The sequence below is a fragment of the Crocuta crocuta genome, unplaced genomic scaffold (genome assembly GCF_008692635.1).
Source record: "Crocuta crocuta isolate KB4526 unplaced genomic scaffold, BGI_CrCroc_1.0 scaffold64, whole genome shotgun sequence".
NCBI classification, from domain to species: domain Eukaryota; kingdom Metazoa; phylum Chordata; class Mammalia; order Carnivora; family Hyaenidae; genus Crocuta; species Crocuta crocuta.
In genome coordinates, this window is record NW_027530640.1 from 5813993 (window position 1) to 5829446 (window position 15454).

The window sequence follows — 15454 nt, forward strand, 5'->3', positions numbered from 1 at the left end:
TAGTCACAAAAGACCACATATTGTATTATTCTTTTATATTATATATCCTGCACAAGCAAATCTATAGAGACAGAAAGTAGATTAGTGGGTGCCTGGGACAGGGAATTGGGGAGGGGGTTGGGAGTGACATCTAAGAGGTACGGCATTTCTTTTGGGGGTAAGGAAAACGTTCCACAATTAGGTAATGAGTGTTGTTTAATTTTGTGAATATCCTAAGAACTGCTAAAATGTATCCTTTAAAAGGGTGAGTATTATCCTCTTTGAATTATATCTCCATTAAAAAAAAAACAATGAATATGAATCAGCTAAACTCTTAAGAACCTTATTATGTACCTATTCACAGATTTTGTGATTCTCTAATATTTATGCATGTAATTTCACACTTCCCTTTTCTGAAATTCATCATGAACATAGTCTTTCATGACAATCTATTATCCCAACATGTACAAACTAGGTCTCAATCAGCTATTTTACTTTTTCCTTTAGGTAAAAGAAACACTTAAAACTACTAGTACTTTTTTTTATTACATCTATAATTAATATCTTTATTTTTGACACTTTTAATACTTTATTCTTTCCCTCCCTTCCCCTCTATTCTTTCCTTTTTCCTTTTTTTTAAAGTCACATTACTGTTGACCTTTTTTTCCTTTTTAGGTTCATTTATTTATATTGAGACAAACAGAGAGACAGAGAGGGCGAGCAAAGGAGGGGCAAAGAGAGGGAGAGAGAGAGACTCTCAAACAGGCTCCATGTTCTCAGCACATATCCAGACACAGGGCTCGATCTCACAAACTGTGAGATCACGACCTGAGCTGAAATCAAGAGTCGGACATTCAAACCAACTAAGCCACCCAAGTGCTCCTTCTTTTTCTTCTTTTTTGACACTTTAAAAATTTCTGACTTAAAGTAAACTGTGAAGTACTCTTAGCATTCATACCAGAAAATGAAAACTTACATTCACATAAAAATCTGTGTGAAGGGGCACCTGGGTGGCCTAGGAAGTTAAGCATCCAACTCTTGGTTTAGGCTCAGGTCATGATCTCACAGTATGTGGATCTGAACTCCACATTGGGCTCTAGGCTAATGGCGCAGGGCCTGTTTAGGATTCTCTCTCTCTCGCTCTCTCTCTGCCTCTCCCATGCTCACACACATATTCTCTTTTCTCAAAATAAATAAACTTAAAAAAATCTGTGTACAAATGTTCATCGATGCTTTATTAATAACAGCCAGAAACTATAAACTGCCTAGATGTTCTTCAACAGGTGAATGGCTAAACTTTACATATATACATTGTACATTACTACTCAGCCATAAAAAGTAATAAACTATCAATACATGAAACAACTTGGATAAACCTTAGAGGAGTTATGCCAAGTGAAAAACGCCAAACACAAAAGTTACATATTACATGGCTCTATTTATATAACGTTTTTGAAAAGATAAAATTTTAGAATTGGAAAGCAGATTAGGGATTGTCAGGGGTTAGGGAAGGGGACAGAGGAATGTAGTCAGGAGAGAAGTGGATATGGTCATAAAAGGGCAATATGAGGGCATCTTTATGATACAACTACTTAGTACCTTTACAGTGGTAGTGGATAGATCACATAAACATGTGATAAAATAATACAAAGTACAAATGAGTACAAGAAAAACTGGAGCACTTGAGTAAAATCTGTAGATTGTAGCAACGTCAATATCATGGCTGTGAAACCGTACTACAGCTCTGTAAGATATGACCACTGTGGAAAACGGTGTGAAAGGTACTTCTAAGTAATGGGTAATCTTTCCATATTCCTTCTTAAAAACGCATGTGACTCTACACTTACCTGAATAAGGATTTTTATTTTTAAAAAAAAAAGTGCAGATCAATGCATGGGTAGAGCTACTTACAGAGCAGAAGTAAAACTGTGTTTGTATTTACATAAAGGAACAATGAAGAAATACTGACAGTGGTTATCTTAGGGTGGGGAGAAAACGGAGTAGCAACAAATTTTCAATCCGTAAATTTTCACATTTAAAATTTTGAATTGTGATATTACCAGGTCAAAAAATAAGTAAACTATTAAAAGTATCTTTTGTACAAAAGGAATTTTAATTTAGTAAACAATCTACTGCTTTAGAAAGCACTTCAATTCCAGTTATCCTTACCTCTAACCTCTGTGTCTGGTCCTTGCCCAAAAGGTCACGAACTTCTTCATTATATATTTCCAAGTAAGACACTCGAACCAAAAATCTATAAATAAAACATCATTTTAAAAAACATAAAAAACAGGAAAATATTTCTAAGAACTGTTTTCATATGTGTTTATAAGATATGTGCCTATATGCCTTTCCTGTGTTTGTACTTCCGAATATTAGAAAATAAAAGAATTCTCTTTTACCTTGTGTCACCCTCTGCTTTTGCAATATGACCAAATATGTGAGCAAATGAATTTGGAATGATTCCTCTAAGTTCAGGAACAGCTCGAACGCCTTCCATGGTAAAAGTTTTGCCTGTTCCCGTTTGTCCATATGCAAAAATAGTCCCTGAAAATGATGAAGAGAATCAATCACTTTTAGAGTCTAATGCTACAAAAAAATAGCTCTTAAAAATAATTCCTTTGACACTGTGATGCAATTTCTTCCTTGGATTTAAAATTTACTCAAGTACAAATTTCACTTTTATCATCAACAATTACAATATGTACTCTGAGCCACAGAAGCCAAGCACTGTTACAGCCCTAAAGTCAATGATATATTCCTAATTATTAATAAAAAGTATTTCAAACCCTACATGTGAAATCTTACATCATGGCTAAGCATAAGAAATTTATTATAATGTGTACGTTAATTACTTAATGTAAACATTAAGTTGGAGAAGGCAGTACAATTGCAGGAACAAAAGAATACAGGTTCTAGAATGGAGAGACCTTAGTGTGAATTCGCCTATCTGCCAGTGGGTAGCCATCTGACCTTACACAGCAATCTACCAAGAGACTGTCTCCTCATTGGTAAAACGAGGATAATTACCCCTGACATTAATAGTAAGAACCAAGTGAAACAATCTACTCCAAGAAACCAGCATGATGTCTGGTAGAGTAAAAGTAAATGGTATTTTCTTTCTTCTTAATCCTAAAGTAAATTCATTACTTTAAAAATATGTATTTTTTAAGTAAAAGCTGTAAGGAATAGGGCAGCCAAAAAAAAAAGGTGACAATACAATTACTATAGGTAATTATAGATACAATTTAAACTTTCTAAACACCTAAATTCATTCATTCAACAACTACTCACCACACACCAGAGTGTGGTATTGTGCTAGGCACCAGGGACACAGTGACAAACACAATCCTTCATCTTACAGTGTATATAATCTTGGGAAGGAGATTTTGGTCAAATATTTATAGGAGGATGAGTGCTAGGACTGAGAAACATAACTCTAGATGAGAGTAAAGGGATACAGCGTAGGCAGGAGAACTGATGCAAGAGGAAATGTGGGGAGATGGGGGGTCAGGAAAGACATTCCAGAAAATCTAAGGTTGAAGATGCAATGTGAAATAGGAGTAAGAGACAGCAACACAGTGGATAGCAAGAGGCAAGAAAGAAAAGAGAGGTTTTGAGGAAATGAAATGAGATTAAAATGAAGGAAACAGAGATGGAAAATGAAGACGGATGTAGACAGAGCTAAAGGCATCAGCAGGAGACTAATCACACAGGGCCACAAAGACTATACTAAGGATATTAAAATGGAGCATAAAACCAAGGCGAAGCCTAAGAACGATTTTGCAATTAGGAGTGAATCAGGATCACTACAGCTACACCGTGTACACAGAATTGGAAGAAGGCAAAGGGAGATTTGTGAAGAAACCAGAGAGCTGGAGCTGATGACGGAAGGGAATGAGAAAGGTGGAAGGATTTCAGAGACATGTAACAGAATCGAGAGCACCTGGGAAGTAACTAACCAGGCAAGGAAGCCAGGACGACTTTCAAATTTCTGGCTTGAACAAAGGAATGTATGGCTATGATGTACACTGAGATAGTAAACACCACTAGAAAAAATGACAGTTTGAATGGAAAGACCATGAATTCATTTCGGGGCACACTGAGCTTTAAGTGCCCGTGACACACCCAAATAAATGCATATGTCAAGCAGGAAAGTGGAGGGATGAGATGTATTTGCTCAGCGAAGCCCTAGGAATGTGTGCGATTTCCACAGTAGACAGCTCAGTGTGAGAACACAGCACTTGAAGTCACAGCCTAAATGACAAAGGCTTTTCAACTACCACTTTATGCAGTTAACCTCTTATGTCATCATTTCCAGACTTTCTGTGACAATGATCGTAATAATCACAACAGAAGCCATCTTTTACACATCAGAAAAAGTCTTAATTTTTTCTAACTCACTGAATATCGCAAACTCTGCCATAAAGAATGCATTATTGCATTCAAAAGAGCTAAAAATATTATGAACTTACAAACTGCACTTGATAACTGACACAACTGTTATCATTTACAGATCATCTGCTACGAGCTCAGCATGGACTTTACATGCATCCTTACTGAATTTTCCCTCAATCCTAAAAGCTGGGCACTGTTTCTATTCCCACGCTTTAGTCGAGGAATCAAAGGCTTACAGAGGTTGAATTATTTGTTCAATGTCATAGTAAGTGGCAGAAAGAAGATCTGAACACAGTCCATTTGGCTCCAGAACTCATATTTTTAAGAAGTATGTAAGGGCCAGAAATGTTTTGAATTCAAAATTAATTCCTAATGCAACTTCTGTGAATGCATTAAATATATGAAGATTACTAATTTAAAAAGGATATTAATCTATAATTTTAGAGCTGACAAAGGAGGACCAGAAATGCCTTAGAATAAAAGAGTCACATCTCATTTTCAGAGGAGAGATTGCAAATTCCTAGTTTTTTATACCCAACTTAAGAAACCTAATGCTAGCATTTCCTTCATATGAACTTCTCTTAAAACCCTACTTTTTAAAAACTAAAAATGACCTGAAATTTTACCTAATCTCCCTATTTCCTGACTACATCTTAAAAATAGAAGGCCTACAAAAAATCTGCACATGGATGTTTATATCCGTGCATAATCCTAACTGGCAAAAACTGGGACGCAACTAAGATGTCCCTCAGTAGGTAGGTGAGGAGATAAATAAAATGTGGTACATCCACACAACAGAGTATTATCTATTATCAGCACAAAAAAAGATATAAGCCATCAAGCCATGGAAAGACCTGGGCAAAACTTCAGAGCCTATTAACTAAGTGAAAGAAGCCAAACTGAAAGGTTACATACTACATGACTCTAACCATATGACCTTTTAGAAAAGGTGAAACTAAAAGGAGACAGTGAAAAGATTAGTGTTTGCCAGGCTTAGTAGGGGAAGGAAGGATAAACAAGCAGAGCACAGAATGAAACTATGATTTATGATATTATAATAGCAGGCACACGTCATTATATTTTTGTCAAAGCCCAAACAATGTACAACAAGAGTGAACCCTAATGTAAACTATGGACTTTATTTTTTTTTATTAATATATTTTTTTAATTTATTTCTAGGAGAGAGAGAGAAAGACAGCGCGAGCAGGGGAGGGTCAGAGAGAGAGGGAGATACAGACTCTGAAACAGGCTCCAGGATCTGAGCTGGCAGTCAGCACAGAGCCCGACGCAGGGCTCAAACCCACGAACCACGAGATCATGACCTAAGCGAAAGTCGGACGCTTAACCGACTAAGCCACCCAGGCGCCCCATAAACTATGGACTTTAAATGACAATGACGAGTCAGTGTATGTTCATCAACTGTAACAAATGTACCGCTGTAGTGTAGGATGTTGAGAGTGGGGGACTTTGTATACGTTTGAGGACAAAGAATATATGGGAAATCTCTGTACTCTTTTTCAATTTTGCTTTAAACTAAAATTGTTTAAAAAACAAAGTTTATTAATTTTTTTAAAGTTTTAAATGGTCGAAATTATGTATTTACCTTTCCACATTTGAATAATGTAACATTCTATGTTACAGCATTCCTGATTTTGGTCCTTCTTCCAAATGTTTTTCTATGTTACTATCAACAATTTTCAGTCAGCATCATTATAGGTGAAAAATTGGTGAAAAGTCCCGACATTTACAGACTACAAAAAATACAAAGTTTATTTTTTTAAAACACACAGTTCTATTTTTTCAAAATTAAACTTGTGACACTTCGGCTTCCAACAAAGACAGAGTAAGAAGGACCAGATTCATCCTCCCAACTGAAACAAAAAGCAGACAAAATATACAAAACAACAGTTTTCAAGACAATGGACCTCGGTCAAGAAAAGGCCGTGACCCCTGAAAACTGACAAACAGGTAAGGTGGGCCCTATGACTGCCCAGCTTCCTGCCTTGTGAGAGAATCAGAGCCACAGACCAGGACGGGGAACCCAAGAAGTGATGAGCGGATTCCCTGAGTCCAGAAGGACCCAGAGTCAAGAGAGCCCAACACAGCTATAGTCTGTAGGACTCAGTGGCAGACAGGACAACACTGCACACAAAACTGCAGATTCCAGGGGTCTGCAGGTCTTCCTTAAGTACTCAGCTGAGCATGAGGAAACTATCGAAATGTGGGGGATGGGAAATCATTTGGAAGGAAGAGTCCCTGGCATTCACACAGGCCAGAAACAGTACCTGTTTACACCAGCCAGACAGGAACGCTTCGTGATTCACAGGACATTAGGTACAAAAAGGTCTTGCCTCACTCTTAGACAAATAATCTTAGACTGAGCGCTGTTCCAGGCCTAACTAAAGATCTTAAAAGATCTGAAACAATCAAACCATTTTCAAGTAACTACAACTCAGAACAAAGCTCATCAATATTTATAAAAATAAAAACATTCAAGAGTCAAGGTAAAACTCGCAGTACCCTGGCATCCAACCAAAATTTGCCAAGCTTGCAAAAAAGATACAACCCATAATGAAGAAATCCATCAATCAGTCAACACTATATCCTATATGTTAAAAAGTTAGGTGGAAATCTTGGATGGAAATTTGAAAGAACATGGATCAAAGATACAACAAAGACCCAAATCAAACTTCTAGAAATGAAAACTACAACGTGTGAGATGCAAAATGCAAGAGATAAGGTTAACAGTAGATTCAACACTGCAGAATAAAACCTGAAGACTTATCAACAGAAACCATAAAAAATATAACACAGAGGGAAAAAAACAGAAAAAAGAAAACCAGCATCATTGAGCTATGGGACAATTTCAAGCAGCCTTATATACATGTCACTGCAGACCCTGAAGAAGAGGGTGGGGACAAGAAAAATATTTTTAGAAACAATGACTGAAATTTTTCCAAATTTGACAAAAACTACAAATTCACAGATCCAAAAAGCTTGATGAGTAGTAAGCACAGGAACATAAAGAAAAATACAACAAGGCACATTATAATCAAATTCCTCAAAATCAATGATAGAGAAGATCTTAAAAGCACCCAGAGAAACATGTTACGTAAAGAAGAACCAAGATAAGAAGGAAAGCAGAATTCCAGGAGGTAAAAATGCAAAAGAGAGGACAGGGAGAGGAGTATTTTTCAAGCATTAAAAGAAGAAACTATCAACCTAGAATCCTATACTCGGTGAAAATTTCTTTCAAAAACAAAGGCAAAATAAATACTTTTTAGACTACAAAATCTGAAAGTATTCATCACCAGTAGACTTGCACTCTAAGAAATATTTAAGGAAGTTTTTCAATGCAGAAAGAATGACTAGATGGAAATATACTACCTAAAGGAATAAAGAGTACCAAAAATAGTAACTACATAAATAAATATACATTTTTTCCCTATTATTTAAATCTCTTTAAAAAAATAACTGATGGTTTAGGCAAAAATAATAAGGTGGTTTGGAGTGTATAACATGTAGAAGTAAACAGGAGCACAATACTTGGGAGACAACTGGAAGTACAGTGCTACAAAATTTCTTACTATAAAGTAGCATAATATCACGTGAAGGTAAAGTGGGATATATTAAAGATTTATACTATAAAGTTTAATGCAACCACTAAAATAAAGCAAAGACGTATTGCTATATGTCAATAGAGAAGAATGGAATAATAAAAATAATACAAAGGAATGTATTAACAAAGGAAAAGAGTACAAAGAGAAAACAAAAAGATATAAATGGTCTCAATACCCCCAATGAAGAAGGAGAGTTAGGAAGACTGAGTTTAAAAAAACAAACAAAAAAACAAACACTACCAACTATACGTGCTGGGCAGAAAAGACTAACAACAGATCTGGGACTGCTATCCTTTGAGAGGCCTGCTTTCAACGTTGGCCTTTGGGAATTGGGGAATTTGGATTTAAGAAGGGTTCTCATCACCCCATCTGGTAAGAGTAGCTCACTGTGCCTAACCTGTTTGTATAAACAAGGTGGTTTGTGCTAAACACCTGCTTTCCTTCTCCTGAGAGCCTGGGATCTTGGCAAGTGTTTGGCTGAGGGTGCCCACATGAGTAGGCTCCAATAAAAACTTTGGGCACTGTGTCTCTTACAGAGCTTCCCTGACAGGCAACACTTCACAAGTACTGTCACATTCAATGGTAGAACAATTAAGCACATCTTGTGTGCCTATTAGGAGAGGACTCTTGGAAGTCTGTACCTAGTTTCTTCCATACATCAACCCAGACACCTTTTCCCTTTGCTGTTTTTTTGCTTTCTTTCTTCCTTACTTTCTTTTCTTTCTTCCTTTTTTCCTTTCCTTTTGTTTCCTTCTTTCTCATGTATGTGTGTCTGTTTTGCTCTAATAAGCCAAAGCTGTAAGTACAACCATATGCTGAGTCCCTTGACTTCTCCTAGCAATCTGCAAACATGTAATCTTAGTGACTTCCAGTATAGCTACCTACTAGAAATGTACTTTCAATAAAAAAATACAAATAGGTTAAAAGCAGAATGAAAGAAGATATACTTCAAAATTCATTAAGTAAAAAGTGACAGAACTCAAAGGAAAAGGTAAATACAAAAACAAAGTAAGAGAATTCGATACCCCTCTCTCAATAACTGACACACCAAGTAGAAAATAATTATGTATATAGAAAATCTGAATGACACTATCAAACAAACAGATGTAATGAAATGAACATTTATAGAATACTCCACCCAACAGCAGCAAAATACACATTCTTTTCAAGACTATACGAACATTTAATAATAAACTTCATTCAGGGTTATACTACATGTCCCTAATTTCAAAAGATTCAAGTTTTACATAGTATGTTCTCTGACTAAAATGGAATCAAACTAGACACCAGTAACAGATCTCTGGAAAATCTCAAAATATCTGGAAATTAACATTTTTTAACTTTTTTAAGTATTTTTAATATTTATTTATTTTTGAGAGACAGAGACAGAGCACAAACAGGGTAGGACAGAGAGAGAGAGGGAGACACAGAATTCAAAGGCTCCAGGCTCCCAGTTGGCAGAACAGAGACCAACATGGGGCTCGAACCCATGAACCATGAGATCACGCCCTGAGCCGAAGTCAGACACTTAACCGACTGAGCCACCCAGGCGCCCCTTAACACATTTCTAAATAACCCAAGGATCAAAGAAGAAATCAAAGGGAAGGAAGAAAGTTCTTGCACTGCATGAAAATGAAAACACATTTGTCAAAATAGATACAAAGCTAATAAAGCAGTAGTTAGGGGGTAATTCATAGCATTTAATCCTCTATATTAGAAACGAACACAGGTCTCAAAACAATGATCTTAACTTCCACCATAACGAAGCAGAAAAAAGGAATAAAGTAGGAGAAAAAAATAAAGATCAAAGTAGAAATTCACAAGATAGAAAATGGAAAAAAATAATAAAGGAAAATTAATAAAACCAAAAGCCAGTTCTTTGATAAAATCAATAAAATTGTTAAACCTCCCCCCAGGCTAATCACAGGAAAAAGAGAAGACACAAATTACAATGTATCATATACCATATACAAATATCACTTATGACAAAGATCACACCACATTCTAACATAAGAATAATAGAGTGGGGTGCCTGGGTGGCTCAGTCAGTTAAGCGTCCGACATCAGCTCAGGTCATGATCTCACGGTTTGTGGGTTGGAGCCCCACATCAGGCTCTGTGCTGACAGCTAGCTGAAAGCCTGGAGACTTTCAGATTCTGTGTCTCCCTCTCTCTCTGCTCCTCCCCTGCTCATGCTATTTCTCTCTCTCAGAAATAAAAAAAAAAAACATTTAAAAAAAGAATAGAGGATTGCCATAAACAACTTGTTGCCAACAAATTCTACGAAAGATAAACTACCAGAGCTCACTACAAGAAAATAGGTAATTTGAATATGCATATATTATTACAGAATCGTTAAAAACCTTCCCACAGGGTTCCCCAGGTGACTCAGTCAGTTAAGCATCTGACTCTTGATTTCAACTCAGGTCATGATCCCACGGTTCATGAGATCCAGCCCAGCACTGACAGCATGGAGCTTGCTTGGGATTCCCCCTCTCCCTCTGCTCCACCCCCTCAAAAATAAACATTTAAAAAATAAGTATATGAATAGATGCTCAACACTGTTAGTTACAGAGAAATACAAGTTAAAACAATGAGATACCACCACAGATTCTCTACAACAGCTATAATTAAAAAGACTGATAATCTAAATGTTGGTGAGATTGTGAAGAAACTAGAACCCTCATACCATGCTCATGAGGAAAAAAAAATTAATAGTCACTACTCTGGAACACAGTTTGGCAATTTCTTCAAAAACAAATATACATTAACCATGTGACCCAGAAATTCCACTTCAAGGTATCCACCCAAGAGAAATTTTAAAATTTGTCTGCACAAAGACTTAATAAACAACGTTCCTAGCAGGACTATTTATAATAGCCAAAACACTGGAACAATCCAGGTTTCCGTCAAAGATCATATAAGGAGGTACATTCATAAAATGGAATACAATTCAGCACTGAAAAGGAACAAAGTACCGATATATACAACACTATACAAGTGAAAGAAAACAGATAATAAAGGTGAGATAGTGTATGATTTGATTTGTATGAAATTTCAAGGAAGGACAGAACTATAGACAAAAGCAGGTGAATGGCTGCCTGGAGGGGAAACTGCAAAGGCACATGAGGAAATTTGGGGGGGGACATAAAACTGGATTGTGGTGATAGTTTCACAACGGTATGTATTTACTGTAACTCATCAAACTGTAGGATTACAAGGGGTGGATTTATAGGGTATTAATATGTCAATAAAGTTGTTCAAAAAAAAGTAAACTCTATACTCACCATTGTAGCCTTCAAGAACAGAATCAATAATAGGTCTTGCAGTTAAGTTATAAACATCGAGTTGTTTACTCTCTGGTCCAAACACAGTATCAAAAGTAAATGTCTTTGGAGGTTCATTGGAAGAATCAGTCTTATGTACAGTAATAGTTCCCCTCATCTCATCCACACTGACAGCTTGTTTATAGCACATTGATTTCTCTCTCTCGTTGAGGGGCCGGCACCTAACCACCACCTTCACATTATCACAGCTTTCAGGCTTCTCTGATTTATTGATCTAGTAGAGAAAATATTCACAAATAATGAAATGAATGTTTACCTTTACCTTCAGCAAATTAAATTTAAAATTTTAAAAAGGCTACTTGGCATCTTAGTACCTTCCACATATCAAGCACTCCACAAGTATGTGTTAAATGCAACTAAAGACCTTACAGATATAAAGAAAAAACTTATTAAAAAATATAAAAGGCAAATCTTTTTTTACAATACAAATGAAGGGAGAGAAAATCTAATTAACATTTATAGTAAATAAATGCTATTCAAGCAGAAAATGAACCAGTATGTTATGGACTGTCTTTCTGCATAAAAGTCCCTGACTTCCTCTGAGTTTCCTGCCTGTAGGAAAATACATGTGAACCTGGTTAACAACTTTAATCAAGAGTATAGTAGTAGGTTCCGTGTTCCCCTGACACTTTTATTTTCTACAATGCATTAGTAAAAATTTTTTTTCATCATGTGACTATATGTAGTCTATCTTCTCTATAGAAGAAAACATTAAATAAAACACAAAAAAGAAAATCCAATGGCAGAGAAATGTTTTAGTATGCCTCTAACCTTATGAACATCTGTACCTGTAAAGTTCCAATTTTTGAACTTTTATGATTAAGACTCTATGTTAAAATATAATCCTTAACATAGACAAATATTGTATGATTTCACTTATACATGGAATCTAAGAAAAACAAATCAAAACAAATGAACAAACAAAACAAAACTCACAGATACGGAAAATAGTAATTGCCAGAGGGGAGCAGGGTACAGACTGAGGTGGACAAAATGGTAAAAGGGATCAAAAGGTACAAACTTTCAGTTATAAAATACATGAGTCATGCATAAATAATATATGGCATGGTGACAAGAGTCAATAATACATATTTGAAAATACACATTTGAAAGTTGCTAAAAGACTGTATCTTGATATGTCTCCTAAGGAAAAAAAAATGTAACTCTATACAGCGATGGGTGGTAACTACCCTTACTGGGGGGATTATTTCACAAGGAAACAAATAGGAAATCATGTGGTACAGGTGAAATTATTCTATGTCATTTATTCTTCAATTAGAAAAAGTAAAGTTCAATCGTTTAGTTGAACAGTATCAAGGCAATATACTTCTCCCCTTCTCTACTTTCACCTCGTTAGTCTAGGTCACCAGTATCCTACCCTGCATTATAAGGCTCCAAAACCGTACACCTGCATCTAGTGAGGTTCTCCTACAGTCTGTTCCCTACAGGGCAGTCAGCTTCAACACAAAGTTAATCATGTCACTCCCTTAGTGAAAACTCTGCAATGGTTCCCACCGACATCAGCATGAAAATTACAATCCTTAAAGTGGCCTGGAAGATCTGTAAGCCATGGCTCTGGCCCGTGTCTACTGGTCTAGACTCTTTTCACAAGTTACCCTGCTTGGCTTTCTTAGCCACAGCCACACGCTGGGTTTTTTTTTAAGCCTTTTCTGTCACCATGCTCCTTCTTACCACAAGCGTTTCCATGTGCTGTTCCTTCTGCCTAGAACATTCCTCACTCTCACCTCCACTTAGTCTCCCATCTCAGCAAAACAGCCACTTCACTTGGAAAGACTTCCCTAACTAGGTCAAATCCTGGTACAGGCCCTGAGAGCACCCTACTCTCTCCCTCTTCTACAACCAGTTTCAACTCTACTTTGCTTTGCTTCATGTTTGATTGTCCTGTTTGTCTACACCAGAGGTTGCAAACTGGGACTCAAGGGACTAAATTCAGCCCACAAATACTTTTTGTTTGGCTCAGCATTTAAAGATATTTTTTAATTAGTTGCTAAAATTCAAAAATGGAGAAATTTCACAAAAGGAACAATTTCTAGATTCTCTTGGGGGGAAAAAAAAAGATGATTTGGGTGGCTCAGTCAGTTAAGTTTTCGACTTTGACTCAGGTCATGATATCGTGGTTCCTGGGTTTGAGCCCTGCGACCTGCTCGGAGCTGACAGCTCGGAGCCTGGAGCCTGCTTTGGATTCTGTGTCTCCCTCTCTCTCTGCTTCTCCCCGGCTCCTGCTCTTTCCCTCTTTCTCAAAAATAAACAAACGTTTTTAAAAATTTTTTTAAAGAAAAAAAGGTGATCTGACATCTTTAGGCCAGCGTTTCTACATGGGAACACTGGACAATTCACCAGAAGCTACTTTCTATTATACGCCACCCATTAATAATGAAGACGCTTCATTATTGTTAAGCGTCTTGTCTCTACCAACATGATTTTCACCTCTGCCCATTAAGGCAAGCTTCTATCTTCCCAAGCTCAAGAACCTGGCTGGTTTTGCTCAATATTTTACCTCCAGTGCCTAACATGTGATTGATACCCAGTATTTACTGGATGAACTGATAAGTAACTTGAAAGCAACACCACGGAACAAATAATGAGCATTTAATGCTAAATGTCAAGCACTGTCCTTCAATTCCGTTGTGCATCACCTCATTTCATCCTGCTAAAACCCCATGAGGAAAAGTTTAATTATGTGGGAATTAAAACCCAGAAATATTAAGTAATTGTCCGAGGCCTCGAAACCAGAAGAAAAGCAACCAAAGCTGTATGTGTTCTCCCCGGCCCTATATTGGACTTAGGACGCCCCCTATTTAATGTACGATAACCTTCTGTGAAATCCTCCAAGACAAACATACCACAACCCACCCTCGGCCTCACACACAAAGACACCTACGGTTACATTCTGGACTGTAAGCTAAAGCACGACGAAAGGGCTGACAGCTCGAGTCAAGGGCTGGAGTAAGAGCAGGTAGCTCTCGTTTCGCTCCCTTCCGGAGCTGGGCTCCTTGGCGTACAGAGCCCACCAGGTGTGGAGCATCCAAAGCCGACCCCCCGCGGCCGCTCCCAGGCGCCCTACTCAGTTTTGCAGGGATGGGAGCGAGAGCGCATCCTCAGGCGCTGTGCCTTTATGTCAAGCAGCGCAGGCCCTGCGGGATGCAGCGCACGCGAAGGCTGCAGGGCCTGCCCGGGGCCCCTCCCAGGACCGGCAACAGCCTCTCGGGCCCGGAGCCCACCGCCTGGCTCCCCAACCGCTCGGGCCCGCGGAGCNGAGCGAGTCTCCTCACCGGCATCGTGTCTGCCTCCTGTGCCCGGCCGACGTCCCCGCCCTGGGCGCAGTCCAACGGCGCCGGGTTCGCGGGAGAGGTTTGTCAGAGATTACCGAAATACCGCCTTGGCGCTCTCGAGACTGCGGCTCCTCGGGCGAGGACAGGCTGTGCGCAAGCGCACTGTGGGATCGCCCCGCCCCATCCCCCGGGCCTCAAGCTCCCTCGGCCTCCTGAATTACGCCTGCGCGGAGGCTTTCCGAGTCCGTCTCCTAGGACGCCGGAATCAGTCTGCGCCTGCGCAATGCTACCATTTGGTTGCGCTAGAATTCTGGCCCGCATAGGGAAGGGGATACCTGACTGCTACCAGTAAGGAGGAGGAGGAGCTCCTAAATCCCCCGACTACCTTTCTGGCTTTTGCAATATTCCCAATATTAAAAACAACCTAAGAAGAAAAAAAAAGCAGTTGTACACTGTGTCCATCTGGAGAGCTAAAGACTTCGCACTCATGATTGCTGACTTGTTTATCACCTGTCTCTCTTACAGATGAGGACAGGAGTAGCTTTGTAGGTATTTTCACAAATGTCTCCAGAGCCTAGAATAGGACTTAAAATAGGATCTGGCACAGAGTAGGTTTTCAATAACTATTTGTGAAAGAACGAATGATCTATCTTGATCTATCTTCTTTCCAGTCCGAAACTCTGCTCTGAACACCAACTACTGCACTTGGATATGCTATAGGCTTTTCAAGATCATCATTCTCCAAAACTGAAAGATTGATTCCCGCCCCTGCCCACACACACGCTACTACTGCCCATCCCCACCGCAAACCCTTAGGC

General features: G+C 38.4%; 1 protein-coding gene across 3 annotated transcripts in view; it reads right to left on the reverse strand.

The window, feature by feature from the left end:
- Nucleotides 1-14823, reverse strand: part of KIF3A (kinesin family member 3A) — a 43107-nt gene extending 28284 nt beyond the window's left edge. The window contains exons 1-4 of one of the 3 annotated variants that reach the window (XM_077768606.1): nucleotides 14637-14823; nucleotides 11284-11557; nucleotides 2382-2526; nucleotides 2149-2233 (exon numbers count right to left, since the gene is read on the reverse strand). In XM_077768606.1, the coding sequence (XP_077624732.1) occupies nucleotides 2149-2233; nucleotides 2382-2526; nucleotides 11284-11557; nucleotides 14637-14642 (510 nt within the window). In that variant the 5' untranslated portion in view covers nucleotides 14643-14823. Of the gene's footprint in view, nucleotides 1-2148; nucleotides 2234-2381; nucleotides 2527-11283; nucleotides 11558-14245; nucleotides 14562-14636 lie in introns of those variants that run through there. The other 2 variants (XM_077768604.1, XM_077768605.1) reach the window with 2 other exon arrangements.
- Nucleotides 14824-15454: the final 631 nt, after the last annotated feature.